The following is a 19,375-nucleotide window of genomic DNA, read 5'->3' as shown; positions in this document are numbered from 1 at the left end:
GATCAGTTGCTGGGGGAAAGTGCCAAAACTTAAGGCATTTAGCGATGAATTTTGCCGAGGGCGAAGCCTCCAGAGGGTACCATTGATGATCTCAGCCCACCAGCCAATCTCCAATGAGCCTGGGCTGTCTGGCCATCTCCCCATAAGTTCCAAAGCAGTTTTGCTTTTGCCTTTGTCTGCTAGTCCACGTCTGTGAGGGTGCCCAGGACGGTTGCTTTGGGCTGTAGTGCCATCTCCTCTGTGTGCCTCTGCACTCCGTGGTGGTGGGCAGCTGCCTCTGGGAGAATTTGACTATATCCATCACCTTTGGCAGACAGACCCGTGGAGTTACCCTGAAGATCTGTGCGTTCAAAAGATGTGGTAAATGAATTACCCTGTTTCTCATATTTTAAGACATACCCATAAAATAAGCCATAGCAGGATTTTTAAGCATTCAAGGAATATAAGCCATACCCCGAAAATAAGCCATAGTGATAGGTGCAGCAGCAATGCCGGCCGCGGCAGGAGGAGGAGGAAAAAAATAAGACATCCCTTGAAAATAAGCCATAGTGGGTTTTTTTGAGGAAAAAATAAATATAAGACATGTCTTATAATATGAGAAACACGGTACACACAGCCCGTTAGGAATGCTACTCTCTGTACTAGAAAACAGGGCACACACTCTGCGTACAAATATTTCTTGTTCCAGTGGCATCAGCGGATAACGTGATTGAAGGCCCTTAATGCTGGAGCTGTGCCTGAGGTCTAGGTCTACTCTTTGCCTAGGAGGCTGTTCAGAACAATCAGAAGCATGCTTTGAATTCTGCGGAAGAATGACACACTGTGAACGTAATACAGTACATAATGAGTACGTTACATACTCCCATTGATAGGTGCTACATTCTTTCTTTAAAGCACGGGCAACAAATACCCAAAGTATTAAAATCTGAACAAGCAATTCAACAACAACAACAACAACAACAACAACAACAACAACAACAAAAAGGCTGATTACAACAAGAAACAAATGGTTAAACCAGAAAATGAATCATCTTAATCCAGATAACACTTAAAAAAAATAATTCCCAATTTGGTAAATAATTTGGTTAAGAATCGGTCTCTTTGGCCCAGAATAGAGATTGCCAGAAATTCATGGCATGCTAGCTTAGTTTAAAGATACAGTCAACAAGACACATTCAATGTTACTTCCCAAGAGGGTCCTGAAATTTCTGACTTGACTGGGAAAAGAAATGCACAACAACTGGTGCCAGGACATGAGGAGAAAGGGAGTAGGTTAAAAGCATGTGGTTTGTCCCCAACAAAATTCCAAATTGTATCAAAAACATAATTCTGCAGCTAACATAGTCTAGCTGGAAAGTGGTGAGTGGAAACATGAGGATGATCGCATGCCAATCCCTGCACAGGCTACTGGGGTTTGGAGAATATAACATTTGGGGTTCCTTCTGACTCTAAAAATCTATGATATGTAGAGCCCTGTTTAATTTGATCTTGCGTTATTGGAATGAACGGATGTCAAGTCTACTTAAAGCCGCATCCTTGTCCTTGGATATTTTTGTTCACATGTGTTATTTGGAAGAGAGAAACTGCTTTCTCTCCAGACATTGAAAATTATGAATTGGAGCTGGTGAATCTATCAGCGGCAGATAGCATGCTGGAATACACAGCTCCGCGATAAATATTAAGGTGTAGTTTCTCCACCGGAATGTTTATTGGGAGACGTGCCACTGATTTCAATATACCCATAACATGCACATAGCAATATCAGTTAAGTTCATATCATAATCGCCACTTACTACTTCAGCATAGAGAACACAATGAAGATGGCTCAGTTTACTTCCACTAGCCTGTACGCAGAGAATGGAAACCACGACAGGGACTCTCTTCATTCAAAGGTTTTCATCCCTAAATGGTCTAGGGCCCGCCCCCTTCCCCAGTACCCACCCCACACTTGGCACACCTTCGCTATAAAAGGCACCGAGCTGGTTGAAAAATCTCTCAGCTTAGGAATTGGATCCTCGGAGTCCGGATTAATTACAGCTTTCCAGGTAAAATGGTAACCTTAGCCTTTTCTTGGGGATGGTCAGTGAAGGGGCAAGTGAATGAGCTGAGACTTAAGGGATGGGCATTTTGAACTTTATGTTTATTTTTAATACGTGCGATGTATCTTCGACAAGGGGCACAACAGGTGGTGGTTAGATCAAGCAAGATATGTAGCGGGAGACCAGTAACATATCGCTTGATAGCGGCAAGCTTAAATTCAGAAGGAGATTTTAGAATCCGAAAGACTAATGAACGGACCAGAAGATTTATGGTGAATGGAGGACTCTGTGGCAGGCCCAGGGCTAAGCACAGCTTCCTGAGTAAACAGAGCTCACATGAACACATGAGGCATGCAAAGGAGTAAGTGAGAGGTAAAAAGTAGGAGGTGAACTCAGGACTAGGTTATGTGATGAGCCTGTGAGTTATGGGCACAGTTCATGGAACAGTGGCCGGTCTGTGTAAATCTCATTGAAATTTCCCATTCATTTCAACAGGGCTTCTGCAGAATACTTTCCTTGGGAACTTTGCCCACCATCACTCGTGCTTTTCTGTCAGACATGCTACTAGCCCAGGAACCTGAGAGCATGGTTTCTCGAGTGGGACATTTATCCTTTAGGGAGGCTTTTGATTTTATTTTACGAAGTGCTTTTCAGTTACTACCTTAACTGAAATAGTGACTTGACTTCAGGAGGTTCTCTCTCGAGCAGAATGCCACAAACACTCACAGATCACAAACTGCACTTGCAAATGGCAATACATATCCCACATAAAATTAAAAAAAAATAACCTGTTCGAGTCTGGATAGGGATTAAACAATTATGGAATATAAGACTGCATGGAAACAACTTTGAAGGATTATTCCAGGGGGGGTAGCCTTGTTACAGTCTTTTCTAGCAACACACTCTCTCTCTCTCTCTCTCTCTCTCTCTCTCTCTCTCTCTCTCACACACACACACACACACACACACACACACACACACACAGTTCTGTGACACCTTAAAAATAAAGGCAGTAATCTAGCCTCACTTACTTGGGAGTAAACTCCATTGGCCTCAATAGGACTGACTTTCTGTAGACCTTGTTAGGATTCCAATGTAATCCTGTTTCTATTGTCACATAAGCTTTTGAGGACACCTAGTGGTCGCTATAAAAAAACTAAGGTTCAGGGGATTGGGTGTCATAAATAAGAGAAGAGAGAAAGGCCATGTTCTGTCAGCTTTACAGATGAAGGTGAACTACATGCTAAGTTTGTTTCAACTGTTAAGTGGCTGTTTGAGTAGGCAGCCTGTGAGAAGTGACCCCCCCCCCAAAAAAAACCTGGCATTCCAGGTATTTGCCTGAATTATGTGCTCTAGAAACTCCAGAGCTAGTTTTGGGAAGTGAAGGACCATTATTAGGGAGCAGGTGAAATACTTTCTACAGCACCTGTTGCCTATATGGCTTCCACTGTCGGAGGCCGTCCCAAACTTCTTTGAGCACTTTGGTGGTGGAGCAAAATACGAATATCAGAAACAAAAGCCAACTAAGTGTCTGAAGATTTTCACAGATGGCAAGCTCTTAACTCTGGTTTCTGGTTTTAATGTACAATAGCATGTGCCATGTTTCTGGTACTCAACTTCTTCTTTTCCTCAAAGGGTAAAATGAAAAAAAGTCAGGAACTATCCTCCCCCTATCAGAAACCTCATGGTTTGTTTGTTTGTTTGGTGGTTGCTTTTGCAGCATTCCTGCTATGATTTCTACACGGCACCAGATCTTCCCTAAAGAAGACCAAGGAATAAAGGAGGACGAGGAACACCTGGAGGAAGGAGACAATGGCTGCTCCGACAATGGCTGCTCCCTTGCATCTGACCCAGGTTTCCCTTTAAAGACAGTATAGCTTTCGCCCACTCAACCCTACCCAAGTTTCTTTTCTAAATCAATTGCTCTCATCAGCTCCCAAATATTAAATAAGGCAGCAACCCTGTTGTCGTTTTTGTCCTGCTGCAAAACGAGTCTTTGGGAACATTTGTCCTTTGTTTCCAACGAGTACGTGCACAATGCAATTCACGGCACCAGCCTCCGCACATTTATTCAGTGGTTATTCTGCGTAGGGTTGCCGGTTAAGTGTTTTATGTTGTTAGAAACTACGGAACAGTTGAATCAAATTTATTTAAGATCATTTAAATGATTTTCAGGGAAATCAGGGGGGCTTGAGGGCAGCCTGCTTTGAACCCTTGGAATTCAAATTTTGGGCTGAATTTGCCAAGTGATGCCAGGATGACAAAGGAGTTCTTTTGTTTGAAGGACTGTCCACACCAAGTTTAAAAATAGATAGCAGTAAAAGGCAAGAAGGAAGAGCAGGGCTTTGTGAACTGTTAGCTCCTATGTTGCAGAATGAATAGGCAGATGGGTCTACAGCCAGAACCTTTCCAATTGTGATGAGATGTATTTAAATTACTTGTTGTTGTTAATTTTTTGTACCCTGCCCACCTGACTGGGTTGCCGCAGCCACTCTGGGCAGCTTCCAACATGATATACAATAGTACGACGACGACGTAAACGGAACATCACAGATGTCTATGGAAGGTTGCATTTACAGCAGATCTTTCTGATTTTGCACCTATATATATAGATTAGCATATGCAAATCCATGCCCTCTTTTGGGAAGGCTGCATGCCATTCTATTTGGCAATGCAGAAGTGGCTACCGTAAGATGCCAGCTTTGAGATAAGTCTACATAAACGTATTTTTGTGCCGGTGTATTGCTGGGAACTGTATAGGCACGCCATGATTTGCAGCTCTTTGTGAGACTTTTTACCAAGATTGGCTTTCTAAGTGCCCGCAACAAAGCGCAGCCCATTTTGTTTAAATTCCTGCACCCTCTTACGTTCACAGATGACTATTGCTGACCCCTCTCCCCACAGGGCTGCCCCGCGTGTTCAAAATATTACAGAAATGGGTTCCTAAGGCCTCTCCCTATTTTGACAAAGAACATTACTGCTACGCTGGCCACCAGATCACCATTCAAGAGTCCATTGAAAACTTCGGAGCTGTAGTATGGCCTGGAGTAAGTTTCACACAGGGAAAATAACACCTCGCAAGTAAGCTTCTGTAAGATAATGAAGCGTCTCGCTTTCCTTGATGCCTTGTTTTAAGATCTTAGGAATTGAAAAGGGTCATCAGAAGGCTATGTCAGCCAAGCCCTGGAGTTGCAGGGAGCATTGCTTATGGCCTAAGGTCTCAGCACATTTATGGGGTAAAAGTCAACCCTGTGCCCATAAAGAGCAGAGAGCTCATTGAGCACCCGATACTGGATATGTAGTTAACCCACTGAGCAAGACAAGGCTGCGTTCTGAACCTCCCTAAAGTCTAGGGTAGATTAAATGGATTTACTGAATCTATGGCTCTTTACACGTCTGCAGCTGTGATGCCGCTGTATGGTTAATCAATGCTACATTAGTACTGAATAAGGCTGGGCGATATCTGCTTTCCAAAATCGTAATATACCGCCGGTTAAACTTTGTGATATGGAGGTATATTACTTTGTCAGAAAGGAGGCGGGGGAGAAGTCTGTTGTGGGCCATGGAGAGGGCAGTGCACAGCTTCTGCCTTTCTGTTGGGCCTGGGAGGGCAGTGCTGTTCTGGGCAGTTGTGCATTAGCCTGGTCGCCGCATGGCAGGGCAACGCAGAGCTTCCCTGGAACTGCCAGCCACGGCTTGCCCTGATGATCTCTTGCCATGGAGCTCCTGGGAGCGCCACTTCCTTCCCCCCACTATTTGCATCTCCCTGTTGAGTAAATGTGCAACCCCATCAAGAGCAGGCACCTCCCACCCATCTGGTCTAGGGAACCACCAAGAGTACCTCCGTCTTATCTGGCTTGAGTTTCAGTTTGTTGGCTCTCACCCAGTCTATTACCGAGGAAAGACACCGATCCAGCACTTCCACTGCCTCACCTGCAGACGCCCCTCATCCATGATCTGATTATGGATGAGGAGGCTGATCTGGCATGCATCACTGAAACCAGGGCGGGTGATCGGAAATTCCAAAACTGCTCTCGTGACTTTAAATTCAAGTAGGTTTCAGGCAATGTATCAATACATCGCCCAGGCCTAGTACTGAGTGCAGTAAGGAGGAAAAAGTACTGGGGAGCCTGAAGGGATTTATCCATCACAACCCAGCCTTCCCCCTTTCATCATTTGCTTTTGGACTGAGCTTGCATTGCACTTACTACACAGAGGGTATCGTCGGTGATTTCGCATGCTGAAATCATGGGATGCACACGCGCGCACACTACTGCAGCTAGATTAGGTTCTAAACATTAGCAACTCTCAAATTCTGAAGACAAATTATTTATTTTAGGCTCTTGCTCTGTGTCAGTACTTGGAATCAAATCAACAGGAAATCAGTCTCCGAGACAAGAAGTTACTTGAACTGGGAGCTGGGACAGGCCTGGTGTCCATTGTGGCAACCATACTAGGTTGGTAATTTGCTGAAGGGTATTTATGCGTGTGTTTGTGTGTGTTGCTTCTTGTTGCACATTTTACACACAGTTCCTGCCTACTCACATTACCCCGTACTCTCGAGTCCCAAACATTTGAATAGCATTTTGACAATGCTGTCTACCCACAACCTTATTCCTAGACACAGGATGCCATACGAAGCCTAAAATGGGTTAACAGCTTAATTTGTAACTGTAATTACAAAAAGCATTCTGAAATCTGTTTGTTTTGTGCCTTAACTTCATTTATCTGGCAATGAATATAACCAAGTGCAGTAGGAGACAGTCCAAAACAGGCGTTTTCCAATTCCCAAAAGAGAATTGCTCCACTTATTAACCTGTAGGTGTTGCCCAAACAACCTTGCTAGTCTGAAATAGAACCTTTCAAAAATGTTCTTCAGTCATAAAACTTCCAGCTCGCCAGATCTGTAGTAAATTCTCCTTTAAAATGTGCCAGTGCAGTAAATGGATTACAGTGCTAGTCTTGGGATTTCTATTATTTGTTCTAGCCAGTGGTTGTCCTGCAGTTTTATCCAGAGACTGCAATGGCTGCTTGTTCCTGCAGAGGACAGAAAGCCTAGTGAGTCAGTAATGATTACATCACTGAACAGCAAAAATGTAAACAGAGAACTGTCTTGCCTCTCTTCAGGTTATCAAGGAAGACTTAATTATTTTTATTCCCTTTCAGGTGCTTTTGTGACAGCTACTGACTTGCCCAAGGTCCTTGAAAATATGGAGTTCAATATTTCAAGAAACACACGCAACCTGGAAGTTCACAAGCCCGAAGTAAGAAAGCTGGTTTGGGGGGAGAATCTTCATGCAGACTTCCCCAAATCAACCCATCGCTATGATTTTATTGTGGCTACTGATCTTGTATACCACCACACAGCTCTTGAAGCTCTGTTAGTCACCATAGACTACTTTTGTCAGCCTGGGACAATCTTGTTATGGGCAAACAAATTCAGATTCAGCACAGATTACGATTTTTTGGACAGAGTTGGCAACATTCTCAATATCACGCAGCTAGCAGATTTTCCAGAGTCAAATATCAAGTTGTTCAAAGGCACAGTAAGGGAAAATTAAGATCCGAAAGAGTGTCAGAATCTAGAACAGATGCGGCCTAAAAGTTTACAAAGCAGTAGTTTTTAAAATATGTTAATTAGGCTCTTCTTCACAACAGCCTGGCGCATTCAAGTTAGCTTTGGGGTTCTACTTCCCAATAATGGGTAATCCCAAAAAGCAGGACCGTATGCAACAGGGGTCAAATAAGTGGATTTTAGTAAATGCTCTCCTGCTCCTTATGCAGCTGTTGCCCCAGATGATTAACAGAACATGTTTGACCTCCACCAAACTGCATCCTTTTGGAGCTACCCACAATGTTAGGCTCTGGGCTTTTCCATAAAACTGATTTAATTGGACTTGGAAGCTTAACCCCATACCCTGTTGCGAGAAACAGAAAGGAGGACCATTTTACCCCATAAGATTTCAGATTAAATTTCAGATTAAAATTTAGAGTTGTGCTTCTACAAGGATAAACCAATTCCAGGTCATGGGGCTACTATGCTATAGCTTGATAGAGTCCTTTTAAAAGTCCTTTGGTTCTATAAGCAGTGCCAAATCGTTGTCCCAATAAGAGGCATATATAATATACGCTGTGACCAATATTTGCTACAATGCTGAAATGTAACTTTTTACTTGGCCTCCATGAAGTCATATAGACTAGATTATGTGTCCTCTCTCCATCAGCTCTGAAAAAAAGCAATGATTTCCTAATGCCTCCCTTTAGGTACTCTTGGAAAAATTAGGACAGATCTCAGCTTTGTTTAATTGTTTTTATTATTAACAAAATTAAAAGTATGAGAGTGCGCACATTTTTGATCTTGAAATTTGCACATTTATTTAGCAGTTTTACATTTCCCCCCAAAACATTATTAACATATCTGTATGTATAAGTTTTACAATACCTGATTTAAGTGTTAACTGACTGTTTATACTTGTATCAGTTTATCTGATACTCTGCAACACATGGATATTTGAGAGCATCTCCGAGTTGAAGATATTCAAGAGCACCTTTTGCACCAGCAATTCAAAATACATTTGCAGTGAGTGTGAAAGTTTTTAATTTTAAAAAAATTCAAAATGTAAACTCTTGCAAGTGATACTGGTAATTAAGTTCCATTACTGTTAAATCTAATAAATAAGGTTTTAGCTACTCGGAAGGAGCTTCTTCTTTTTATTTTTAAGGCCTTCATACAATTGAAAAGTTCAATGTTAAAACCCTGCTCATTGTAAAAAGAACCGCTTGTACAGGCTTGTGGTTAAAATTACAAACAGTTAAGAACCACATACACATGCAAGAAACCTTCCCATCTTCATTTCCTAATCCTTGGAGCTGGCTATTTCGGAACACCCATTGCCAGCAATGCGATGTATGCAAAACATTTTGTTCGTATGTTTTTATTTCTAGGGCAACTAAAAGTCACACCCAGAAATTAAATATCTAAGTCTCAACAAGCTCCTTGATGTCAGGAGCCGAACCCTCCCTCACACAACCCCCTTGTCTTCTGATTAATAACACACGATATAAGCATTCAATAATGAAAACATGCATTCCAGTAATATAATGTATCTTTATATCCAAACAACGTAAGAATATCTCAGATTTACAATGGCAGCCATTTCAAAACACACAATAATCGGGTGGATACATCACGGGAAGCCAGTTTTCAGTGAAAGATGCACAGTGTGTCCATCCAAGTAACTTCATTAGCTAAAGAAGAAGAAAAAAATTAAAGTACACTTTTACATCTTCCACTATTAAACAAAGTCCACTAAAAAATGTTGACGTTTTTAAAAATTGCATTCTATTAAGTAGCCAAAGGGGGGGATCTTACATACACACCTGATTCTCTACCTTTTTGGGGGGAGCTGTAACCTTTTCGTAAACTTCCAAAAATACAAATGAAACTTGCATGCAGCCTTGAGTTAGCCGAGGTAATAATGAAGATTACTTACCAGTATGCAATTCTTCAAGTTTTCTTTGGTAGGTTTCTCCTCCGCAAGCTTTGTTGCAAATTTGAGACCTCGGCCGTACATTTTATTTACCAGGGCGTGCTTATAGGCAAATGGTAAAACCTACAGGGGGTGCAAAATAAAAGGTGAGATTTGTAAGCCGGGAGAACATCTCGGTCTCCAACGTTTACCAGACCCAGTTCTATTTCAGACTTTATACCAGCAGTGCAAAGGGTGTGGGGAGGCACAAGACCCTTTCGCATCTAGGTGGCTGAAGTTGCCCTAACGTTAACCATTCCTTAATGCTGCTAAAGCAAAAGTGGGGAGGCTGTTGGATCCCTCCAAAATTAAATATTTGTAAGAATAGAGGTTATTTTATATTGTACCATCAGGCACTTTGCAGAGTATGCAAGAGGACAGGTCCCTGGCCCTGAAGAGCTTACCATTTCAAATTCAACACCAGGGAAACAAGAGCAACACTATTTCAGCTACACATGCCTAACTTAAGCTTAGTTACAGGAAAGCAGCCGTTTCTAACCCTTTGCTCTCCCAATGCTTTGGGCTACAACTTCCAGCAGCTGCATGATTCACCGGGTTGGTGAAGGCTGCAACAGGACCAAAGAACTAGGGGACCATGCCTTACAGTAAATGCACAGAGGTGGAAGAGCCAAGAGGGGGAATCATCATTGCCTGGATGGCGAGGCTTGAAAGTGGAAGGCTGCACAAGACGATTTCTGGCCTGATGTAGTAAGACGATGCTTACACTTATGAAAACATTCACAATTTTAAAAACTGGACTATTTTTCTGCAGATTTGCTTGTATGCTTTTGGTACCTACAGTATGAAAAATTGTAAGGCCTTTGTAAAAAATAAATACCCCACGAAGTTGGCTGTGGCGAGTGGCTGCAATCCTACAAATCTGGATTAAAAACCAACAATGAAAGATTTTAGTTATTGTGTTGGCATTCTCTGCTGTGTATGATTACACAGTTTAGGTGGCCAAAATAATAATAAACAACCCAATGTTTTAGCAAAGGCTAAAGTTGATACTGCATAGAAAAAACCAGCTTGTATAAGCAGCATATGAAGGATTCCTTCCTTCAGTTATAGGAATCTATTTTTGCTCCCCCACTTCCATATACCTTGGTGTCAGACAGGTCAGTCCATTTGGTTATTTCCCAGAAGGTTTCTGCCAGAGCATCCAAGCCACCCTCCTGTTGGTCATCTTTAGATTCTGCATCGCCTGACACAGCCCCTTCTTGGGCCTGAAACTGCAGGATTTGGTCGGACAACGCAGTTCCTTTCCGACAGAGAGCATCCACTAAGGTAGTTTTCTGCTTGTCCATCTCACTAAATGGGAAGCACACAAGAGGATGACAGCATTTGCAGTGAAGCATGCCCTTATTTTTTTCTTAAGAGAGTCCTGAGATGCACAAACCAAATAATAAATCATTTATAATGGGTGTATATCCAGGGTCCCGCCCCCATTACCCCCAAATATTTCAAATGGTTATTTTATATACATGCCAAAACACAACTATCTGTTACATTTAGACAGAAAGAACACAAACTGCTAAGTTGCAAGGAAGACACAAGTATCCTAAAAAAAGAAGAAGCTGATTTTATTTTGATTATGCATGTTTTGATTTTATATTTTGATTTTATTTCCTGAGACCTGCATGTATAGGGCAGTATATACATTCAATTATTTACTTTCATTTATATTTATTTATTTATATATATTTATTATTATTATATTTTGTGTGCCCCACCCATCTGACTGGGTTACCCCAGCCACTTCCAACATATATGAAAACAAAATAAAACATTAAAAAAACCTTCCCTATACAGGGCTGCCTTCTAAAGGCTGTATAGATAAAGAATAATAATTCTTCAGTTATTTAAAATACACAGTGTTCCTATTTGGGCATACATAACGAGCACAGAATTAATCTACTACAGTACAATCAACTTATGCAAATTTAGCTTAATAATACAGTGGTACCTCGCAAGACGAATTTAATTCGTTCCGCGGGTCAATTCGTTTTACGAGGCCCAGTTTCCCATAGGAATGCATTGAAACTTAATTAATGTGTTCCTATAGGCTCTGGGGGACTGGCGGCGGCAGCGTTTGCTCGCTTGGCTCGGGGAAGGCAGGCAGACAGGCGGCAACAGCCCCGGAGCCTTGCCGGGCTGTTGCCACCTGCCTGCCTGCCTTCCCCGAGCCAAGCGACCAAGCGCCGCCGCTAGTCCCGCGAGCCGAAGCGCAGCGGGCACTTGGCTGGGGGAAGGCAGGTAGCAACAGCCCGACAAGGCTCCCCAATGCTGGCTGTGTGCGAGGCGGTGGCGGGAAGCGGAGGAACGGATCCGTTCCTCCGCGTCTCCCGCCCGACAGAGCCGGCATTGGACGGGGCTTCGGAGAGGCGCAGCTCTTCTCCGAAGCCCTGTCCGATGCCGGCTCTGTGCGAGGTGGCGGGGGGAGAAGCGGAGGAACGGATCCATTCCTCCGCTTCTCCCCCCCTTCTTCCCGCGCTACAGCTAGTTCCCCTTTTGTTGCCGCTTGCCGCCGCTTTGTCCTTCTATGGCCATGCTTCGCAAGACGAAGCGGCGGTCATAGAAAACCTCGTCTTGTGAGTCCCTCGTGCAATGTAAAACGCTTTTGTCTCATGAGTTTTTTGTTGCACGAGGCATTCGTCCTGCGAGGTACCACCTTGCCCATCTGACTGGGTTGTCCCAGCAACTCTGGGAGGCTTCCAGCATATACGAAAACCATAATAAAACTTTAAACATTAAAAAACTTCACAATACAGGGCTACCTTCAGATGACTTCTAAAGGTTGTATAGTTACTTATCCTGTTGACATCTAGCGTGTGCGATTTCAGCTTTACAAAGTTGAAATTGCACAAATGAAATGTACGGAAGGCAGAGAGCTTAAAAGCTCCTTTTGGAATGGGTTTTCCCGAAGCAGAAAGAACTTTTAAGCTTTCCAACTGGTTTACTGGTCTCTGGGACGCTTTCATGAGATCTCATGAAAACTCAGATGGCCACGCAAGATCCCTTGAGAGGATCCCAGAGCCTGGTAATCTCTCTGCCTTGCTTGGGGGGGGGAGGGTCAAGGCCTGCTTGGTACACAGCTCATGTAAAAATGCTTGCAGTTTGCTTTCAAGTACACATGCTTTTGCAAATATGAACCAAATTCTGAGAATGGAAAAAATTAGAAAGCTATGGGAACATTTGGAAATTTGGCAGTTGACAGGGATGAATTGTACATATAAAATAATAAGGGAGTAAATGAATAAATGGAACCCGACAATCTCATTCATATATGGAACAACAGATTTAAGGTCAGATTGCCTGCTGCTCTGGGAATTGAATTTCTACTTATTTATAGAATTCATTTAAATGTTTGGTGTTGAAATCCTTAAAGGTAATTCATATAGTTATTTAAGATATTGATACTTAAGACATGTTTTAAAAAGATGGTGAAATATAACTGACGTCAAAGGTTTTTAATTAATATCATATAGGACTATCGCAAGGTTTAAATAAAAGGATGTGTTGCCTTATGCAATATTCTTACTAGCAAAACAAATGTGATCTAAAACATCTGGAGGGGTGGGTGGTGGGTGGGGCTGAGTTATAATGTAAACCAGGCACCCCCAAACTGCGGCCCTCCAGATGTTTTGGCCTACAACTCCCACGATCCCTAGCTAACAGGACCAGTGGTCAGGGGTGATGGGAATTGTAGTCCAAAACATCTGGAGATCCGAAGTTTGGGGATGCCTGGTGTAAACCTTTATTCCCAATGCAAGATTTCTGGTCTTAACTGAGTCCAGTAATTATTCTGAATATTTCAGCATTCTATATTGAATAATAGTTCACAAGATGCTGCTTAGAAAACCTGTAGATTTCAATTCTGAACTTAAGACTCTTGCTTGATTGCTCATGCAGATCATGGTCTCTAACCACTTACAACACCCATAATAAAAATCTCAGCCACTACCATCTATTTCATCCTAAAATTTAGGACAGAAGAAGCTTCAATTCAAAGCTGCTACTAATTGTCACTGGCCACAATCCAACACAAAAAGTTCAACACATTAAGGCTCACTGCAACAAATGGACATTATGTTGGTTGGTGGCCACTGTTGTCCTATCAGGAGCACGAAATTGATGTTTAAAATAATTTCATCTTGAGAGTAACTTAATCTTTGAAGCTACGAAGGGGGGACAGTCCGCTTTAGGCCAAGTTGCAGAAATAAGATGCAAGGAAAAAGTATTTACTGGTTAGGTACTTTTTTATAGTAGCAGCATCAGGTCTGGGATCTGTCTTCATAGCGAGATAAATGGCGAGGGCTGTTTGATCAATATGTGCGATAACCGTATTAGCTGCCTCAATAATGTCGTTCAACCTTTTCATTCTTTCCTAGTGGAAACAAACAAAGCACGTTGCATTATTACTCATGCACGAAGAGACATTAATGCAACACACAATAAGCTAACATGTACCTGTCATGGACCCAATAACACAAGATGAGGAATCATGCTGCACAATATTGGGGGGAAACATATTCAACACATAGCCCTAAATGAAGCAACTTGAATATGCTTCTATGATTTACAAGTTTAAGTTCTTGTTGCAATACTAAAATATTGCTGGTGGTTACTAGCTTTCAGCAGTATTGGAGGGAAAGGTGAAGGAGGTTTATGTAACGCTGTATTAAAGATCAACGCTCCTTAAGAATCCTGTGGCACTTTAAAGACTAACAGGCTTACTATGGCATAGGCTTTTGTGGACAACTTCATCAAATGAAGGAAAGGCAATCCTAAATTGGGAAACTTATTGTTTTACCGTGTTTCTCATATTATAAGACACGTCTTATATTTATTTTTTCCTCAAAAAAACACACTATGGCTTATTTTCAAGGGATGTCTTTTTTTTCCCTCCTCCTCCTGCCGCGGCCGGCATTGCTGCTGCGCCTATCACTATGTCTTATTTTCGGGGTATGGCTTATATTCCTTGAATGCTTAAAAATCCTGCTATGGCTTATTTTATGGGTATGTCTTAAAATATGAGAAACAGGGTATTTATTACATTTATATACCACCTTTATCTTCCAAGGATCTCAAGGTGATGTACAGGATTCTCCCCCTCCTCATTGAGTCCTCACAACAACCCTGTGAGGTAGGTTGACTGGTCCGAAGACACCCAGTGAGCTTCATAGCTGAGTGGGGATTCAAACCCTGCTCTCCCAGGTCCTAGCCCAACACTCCAACCATTACACCACATGCTATGTACATATATATGGTGGTGAATTTAGGGGGAACGAAGTCTGAGGGGAGGAAAATTACCTCCCCAGATAATTACCAAGAAGCAAACAGGGCAATGTTAGCGATTATAAACATCCAGGTATTGAGAAGCTAATTTAACACATGTAGCATGATAAAATTGTATGATTGTGGCTTGACCTACATGTGGCAGAACTGAAATGCCCAATCTATTTTGCTTTACACTGGAATTTTCTTTTGGAATACCTTTATTCAAGGGTGACCACCTTAAAACAAGTCACAAAATATTCCAGAAGACTAAAACGTTCTGCTGATGTTTCTCAGTACTGCCAATTTCTGATCTCAAACTCCTGCTCTTATACGTCAACCTCACCAAAGCACTGATCTGTATACTGTAAGTACCAATCCCCTGAACAAAATTTAAGTTTGCTATTCCAGGCTTCCCAGAGCACTGAAGTCAAAGCTTAAGATACGTGAAGTACAAATAAGTGGCCAAGAGCAGACTTAAAACTTTTAAATGTTTCTCACCTTTTCAGAATCCAGCTGATGAAGTCTTGCAACGTACAAGGGCAGATGATTAGGGAAGGCCTCTTTCAATTCATTATACATGTCACTGGTCTCGAGCCTAAAGAGAAAAAAGTATGAATGAAGCCGCTGACTGAGCAGTCCCTGGGTAGCAGACCATGGAAAAGGGACATAAAATTCATTAATAAATCCGTTCTTTGAAGGATGCAATTTGACACTAGGAGAGTAACAAAAACTTACTTAGTCATCCATTGTATCTTCAGGTCTCTTAAAGCTTCAGCAAATTCATCCTTTGCGTCTTTTTCCTTTTCAGGCTCTTTCTCCTTCTCCTTGTTGCCATTCTTACTTTTTATTGGTGATGGGATCAGATGATAGTGAACTGGAATTATATCCTGCAGAAGGGGGGGGGAAGCATAGTACTCAAAAGCGCAGCCATATTCTCATGCATTTATTTCCAAGAATTTTTTCTTACAGTTACGCTACACAAACAAGAGCAAAGCAAGATACAAGCATGATAATTGCACCAGCAAGAATACAGAGTACTTGCTCTGTAAACACCCAAGTAAATTGTAATCTCAGTTAAAGAGAAAGGTCACCAATGTTTGCCTGCACGCTGTTACAGATAGGCAAGTCAAAAGCAGGGAGTTCCACAGTTCTAGGACCGTAAGTAATGTGGTCCCATTTCTCACGCACCCCAGCCTAACGGAACGTGATGGCAGACACCCAAGAAACACCCCTGAAGCAGACCTTAGCATATGGGCAGGATCATATGGGCAAAGATGGTCCTTCAGTTAAGCTGCTCACAAGGCGCTTAGTGCTTTAAAGATTAAAGACAAGTACTCTGAACTGGGCACAGACGCTCACTGGTAAGCCAGTGTGACCGGCACAAAACTGGAGTTATGTTTTGTGACTTCCTGGCCCCTACTAGCATCCAGGCAGATGCTGCAACTGACCAACTGTCTTCAGAGGCAGCCCCAATGTCCAAATGCACCTGTATGTTGCTCACTTGGTCCAAGAGAAGTACAACCATAACCATATCCAGGGACTGTTTCACACCTCTATTGACACTATACTTCCGAAAGGGCAATGCAGTAGGAAAAGGGAGCTGTTGCTTACGTTTGAAGCCGCACAAGAAGATAAGCTTATGCAATGATCAAGGAGTACAGTAGCTCAAAGGATTTAGCATATTCACCTAAGCCTTTAAAATTGTGATCCAAAGTCATTTCGGCCAGCAGACTTACACATTCATTCCCTCACAGAGACTCCAACAGACTGACTTAAAATGTGTTGTGCCTTATATTTGATTCCAAAATCTCACACTCCCTTTCTAACCCCCCCCCCCCAAATAAAGGAAAATGCATCAGATGCAGCTCTCCAACAGAGCAAACAAATTATGTCTGGTGCAGTGACATGGTAGAATTTTGTTCAGATGAAAAACCTGACTTCAGAAAAATCCAGCTGTGGGACAGAGTAAATCCTTATAATCTTCTCATCCTGTTATGCATTGTCATAATTCTCATGATCACATAGTTCAAGTAGGTATTTATTTATTTTTAAGCAGGTTTTTTTTTTAAAAAAGATCATTACAATAGCATTGGCGTCAGATGCCAATATGGTGAAATCTCACATTTAACAGTAACTACCTGTGAGTAGTATTTAACTAAATAGTTGCATCAGTGAAGGGATTAGCAATAGCGCAACAGGATTTCCCCATCCTGCATATGCCCTGCACCATCTCCAAATTTACATTGCAGGCTTGGGGGGAAACCCTAGAACAGGTTAAGGGTCAACATGGGAGGAAGAGAGGGGAAGACTGTTCCATAGCACAACAATAAATTCTTATGCTGGCACAGTAAATTGCTTGATGCTACACTGAATACAACCTTTTATCTTGATACATGTTAGGCTTCTGAAAAAAAGAAACGATTCACACCACCATTTTCCGCTGAGGAAAAACACACAAAGTATGACTACAGAATACCATCCTTGGTTTGTTGAACTCTCATACAGCAGCTTGCTTTCACCAAATCAGAGTCCCTGTCAAGTAGGTTTCATCCCTGAGCTCTCCCCAACCAACACACAGCTTCCAGTGTGAATCAGTGCAATGTGTGAAGTAGACCCATGTAAAAGGGAAGCCGCTCTCCCTTTCCTAAAAGACAAGGATCAGAGCCAGACCACTGCTTTTCTACTCAGTTCCCTACAACTGTTTTCAGGAGGCCCATGCAGCTGCTTAAAATTTAGCCAGTCATCTCAAAGATTCTGCTTTCAGTTGTGTTTTATTGTACATATTTTTTTCTTCCCTGCCCTTATATTTCATGAGATGACTGTATATAAACACTTTCATAAACAAGAAAAAAGAATGGGAGCAGAAGTTAGGAGGAAACTTATCAGCTGAGATTAGGGGTGCTCAAAGAGAAAGTCACGAAGCTATGTTGCATGCACGACTTCAGAGGAAATTATGTGAATGCATAGTTATGTACATGTGCTTCTTCTTTCAAAATATTAATTCCAGCAGCATTATATAAGATGAATGCCCCCAAAATGCAAGAATCCATGAGAAGTCTCCCCAAGGTACAACAGACCCAGGCAAATGGCAATCACTTTTAGGAATTATGCTGTCAAGCTACAGATGCTGAACAATGTCTTCTAAAGGCTATAAAATCAGCAGCATCACCACCACCATCACGGTACAAATTCAGAAGCCACAGTATGAGAAAATTAAATTAGTATGTAGAGCTGAAAGATGTTAGTGTTTTCTGGTAAGTGTCTCCTCACTGAAGAGATAGGTTTCCTGCCCCTGGTTTATGGGATCAATGCAAAAAGTTCACCGAGGTCTCCTGAACGATAAATGAACTGACCGCACAGAGCTTGAAAAACAGCAATAATCTCCTGGCATTAAAAAGTAGCACAAATCAAGCGGGACAGTGCTAATCCACAACAAGTGAGAAGAAATGCTTAAAACAACATTGGTAATGACCATGTAATATTCACCTGCTGTCTCCATCTGCTGGTAGACTGCTCTTGCATAGTTTGCTACATCCCCCCTCACTACAAGAACACAAAACAGAGCAGGCTACTAATAGTGTTCGTTCCCAGAGGAGACTGAAGGCACCTTATGGAAATATTTCCCGGACTCCACAGCAACCTCAAACCTCTGCATAGGCAGCACACGGTTCGCTCAGTTTCATTTGCCAAGCATATACTGTACAGAGATTCTGAGACCACAGATGCGCAGGGCCCCTCTTCTTTTACAATCTCACATTGTTATAATAAACTAGATCAGATGCAATCAGATTTAAATTCTATTACACAAAATGTTGCTAGCAGAACAGGAAGTGTCTGTTCAGCAAGGGGGACCAGGAGTAACATTCCCTCTGCAGGACAGCTGCCTAGATCACGATGGCTCTATCACAGGCATCCCCAAACTTCGGCCCTCCAGATGTTTTGGACTTCAATTCCCATCATCCCTGACCACTGGTCCTATTAGCTAGGGATCATGGGAGTTGTAGGCAGAAACATCCGGAGGGCCGCAGTTTGGGGTTGTGTGCTCTATCATAATATTTGCACTGGTCATTTAACCCAGACAATGATAATGTAAAGGGGAGAGCTGTGATAAGAAAATGCACTGGGCCATCACAGCTCCATGATCAGAGTAAATGCTCTGCGCAGAGAAGGTCGCACCTTCAATCTCTGACAACCCCACGTAGCAGGTGATGGAAAATACCTCCTTCCAAAACCCACTAAGCAGATCGTCTCTAAAAGCTGACAATACTGGGCCAGATTGGGGTGGCAAATCAGATATGAATGGGTGAACCAAATCTGAATTTCTCATACCCTTTGCAGGCCAAATTAGACAGGTGGGCTAATCAGCTGACATCAGGTGATGGGTGCTTTAAAGTGCTTGCAATCATGGGGACATCATGCAGAGCTTGCAAAGAGTTGACCGTCAGCGTTTTGCAACTCCCTTCAAGGCCTGGCTGACTGCAGAGTCTCCTCCAATAAGAGAAACTCAGCGCAGCTGATTCCATAGAG

At 42.4% G+C, this 19,375-nt stretch overlaps 2 protein-coding genes across 4 annotated transcripts in view; one reads left to right on the top strand and one right to left on the bottom strand.

Moving 5' to 3' along the window:
* Positions 1-2,003: 2,003 nt before the first annotated feature.
* METTL21C (methyltransferase 21C, AARS1 lysine) lies at positions 2,004-8,729 on the top strand. The gene is made up of 5 exons (XM_035114938.2): positions 2,004-2,045; positions 3,760-3,893; positions 4,944-5,086; positions 6,379-6,496; positions 7,206-8,729. Exons 2-5 carry the CDS (start codon positions 3,770-3,772, stop codon positions 7,598-7,600), a joined length of 780 nt encoding a protein of 259 aa, XP_034970829.2. The 5' UTR covers positions 2,004-2,045; positions 3,760-3,769; the 3' UTR covers positions 7,601-8,729.
* The window catches only part of TPP2 (tripeptidyl peptidase 2), a 43,631-nt gene continuing 32,591 nt past the window's right edge, over positions 8,336-19,375 (bottom strand). For 2 of the 3 annotated variants that reach the window (XM_035114935.2, XM_035114936.2), the window contains 6 exons: positions 15,584-15,735; positions 15,347-15,443; positions 13,825-13,955; positions 10,672-10,879; positions 9,533-9,652; positions 8,336-9,287 (listed from right to left, as the gene is read on the bottom strand). In XM_035114935.2, the coding sequence (XP_034970826.2) occupies positions 9,198-9,287; positions 9,533-9,652; positions 10,672-10,879; positions 13,825-13,955; positions 15,347-15,443; positions 15,584-15,735 (798 nt within the window). In that variant the 3' untranslated portion in view covers positions 8,336-9,197. Of the gene's footprint in view, positions 9,288-9,532; positions 9,653-10,671; positions 10,880-13,813; positions 13,956-15,346; positions 15,444-15,583; positions 15,736-19,375 lie in introns of those variants that run through there. The other variant, XM_035114937.2, reaches the window with a different exon arrangement.

The sequence above is a fragment of the Zootoca vivipara genome, chromosome 4, assembly GCF_963506605.1.
Source record: "Zootoca vivipara chromosome 4, rZooViv1.1, whole genome shotgun sequence".
NCBI classification, from domain to species: domain Eukaryota; kingdom Metazoa; phylum Chordata; class Lepidosauria; order Squamata; family Lacertidae; genus Zootoca; species Zootoca vivipara.
The sequence above is the reverse complement of the archived record's forward strand: the minus strand, read 5'-3'. Positions and strand labels throughout refer to the sequence as shown.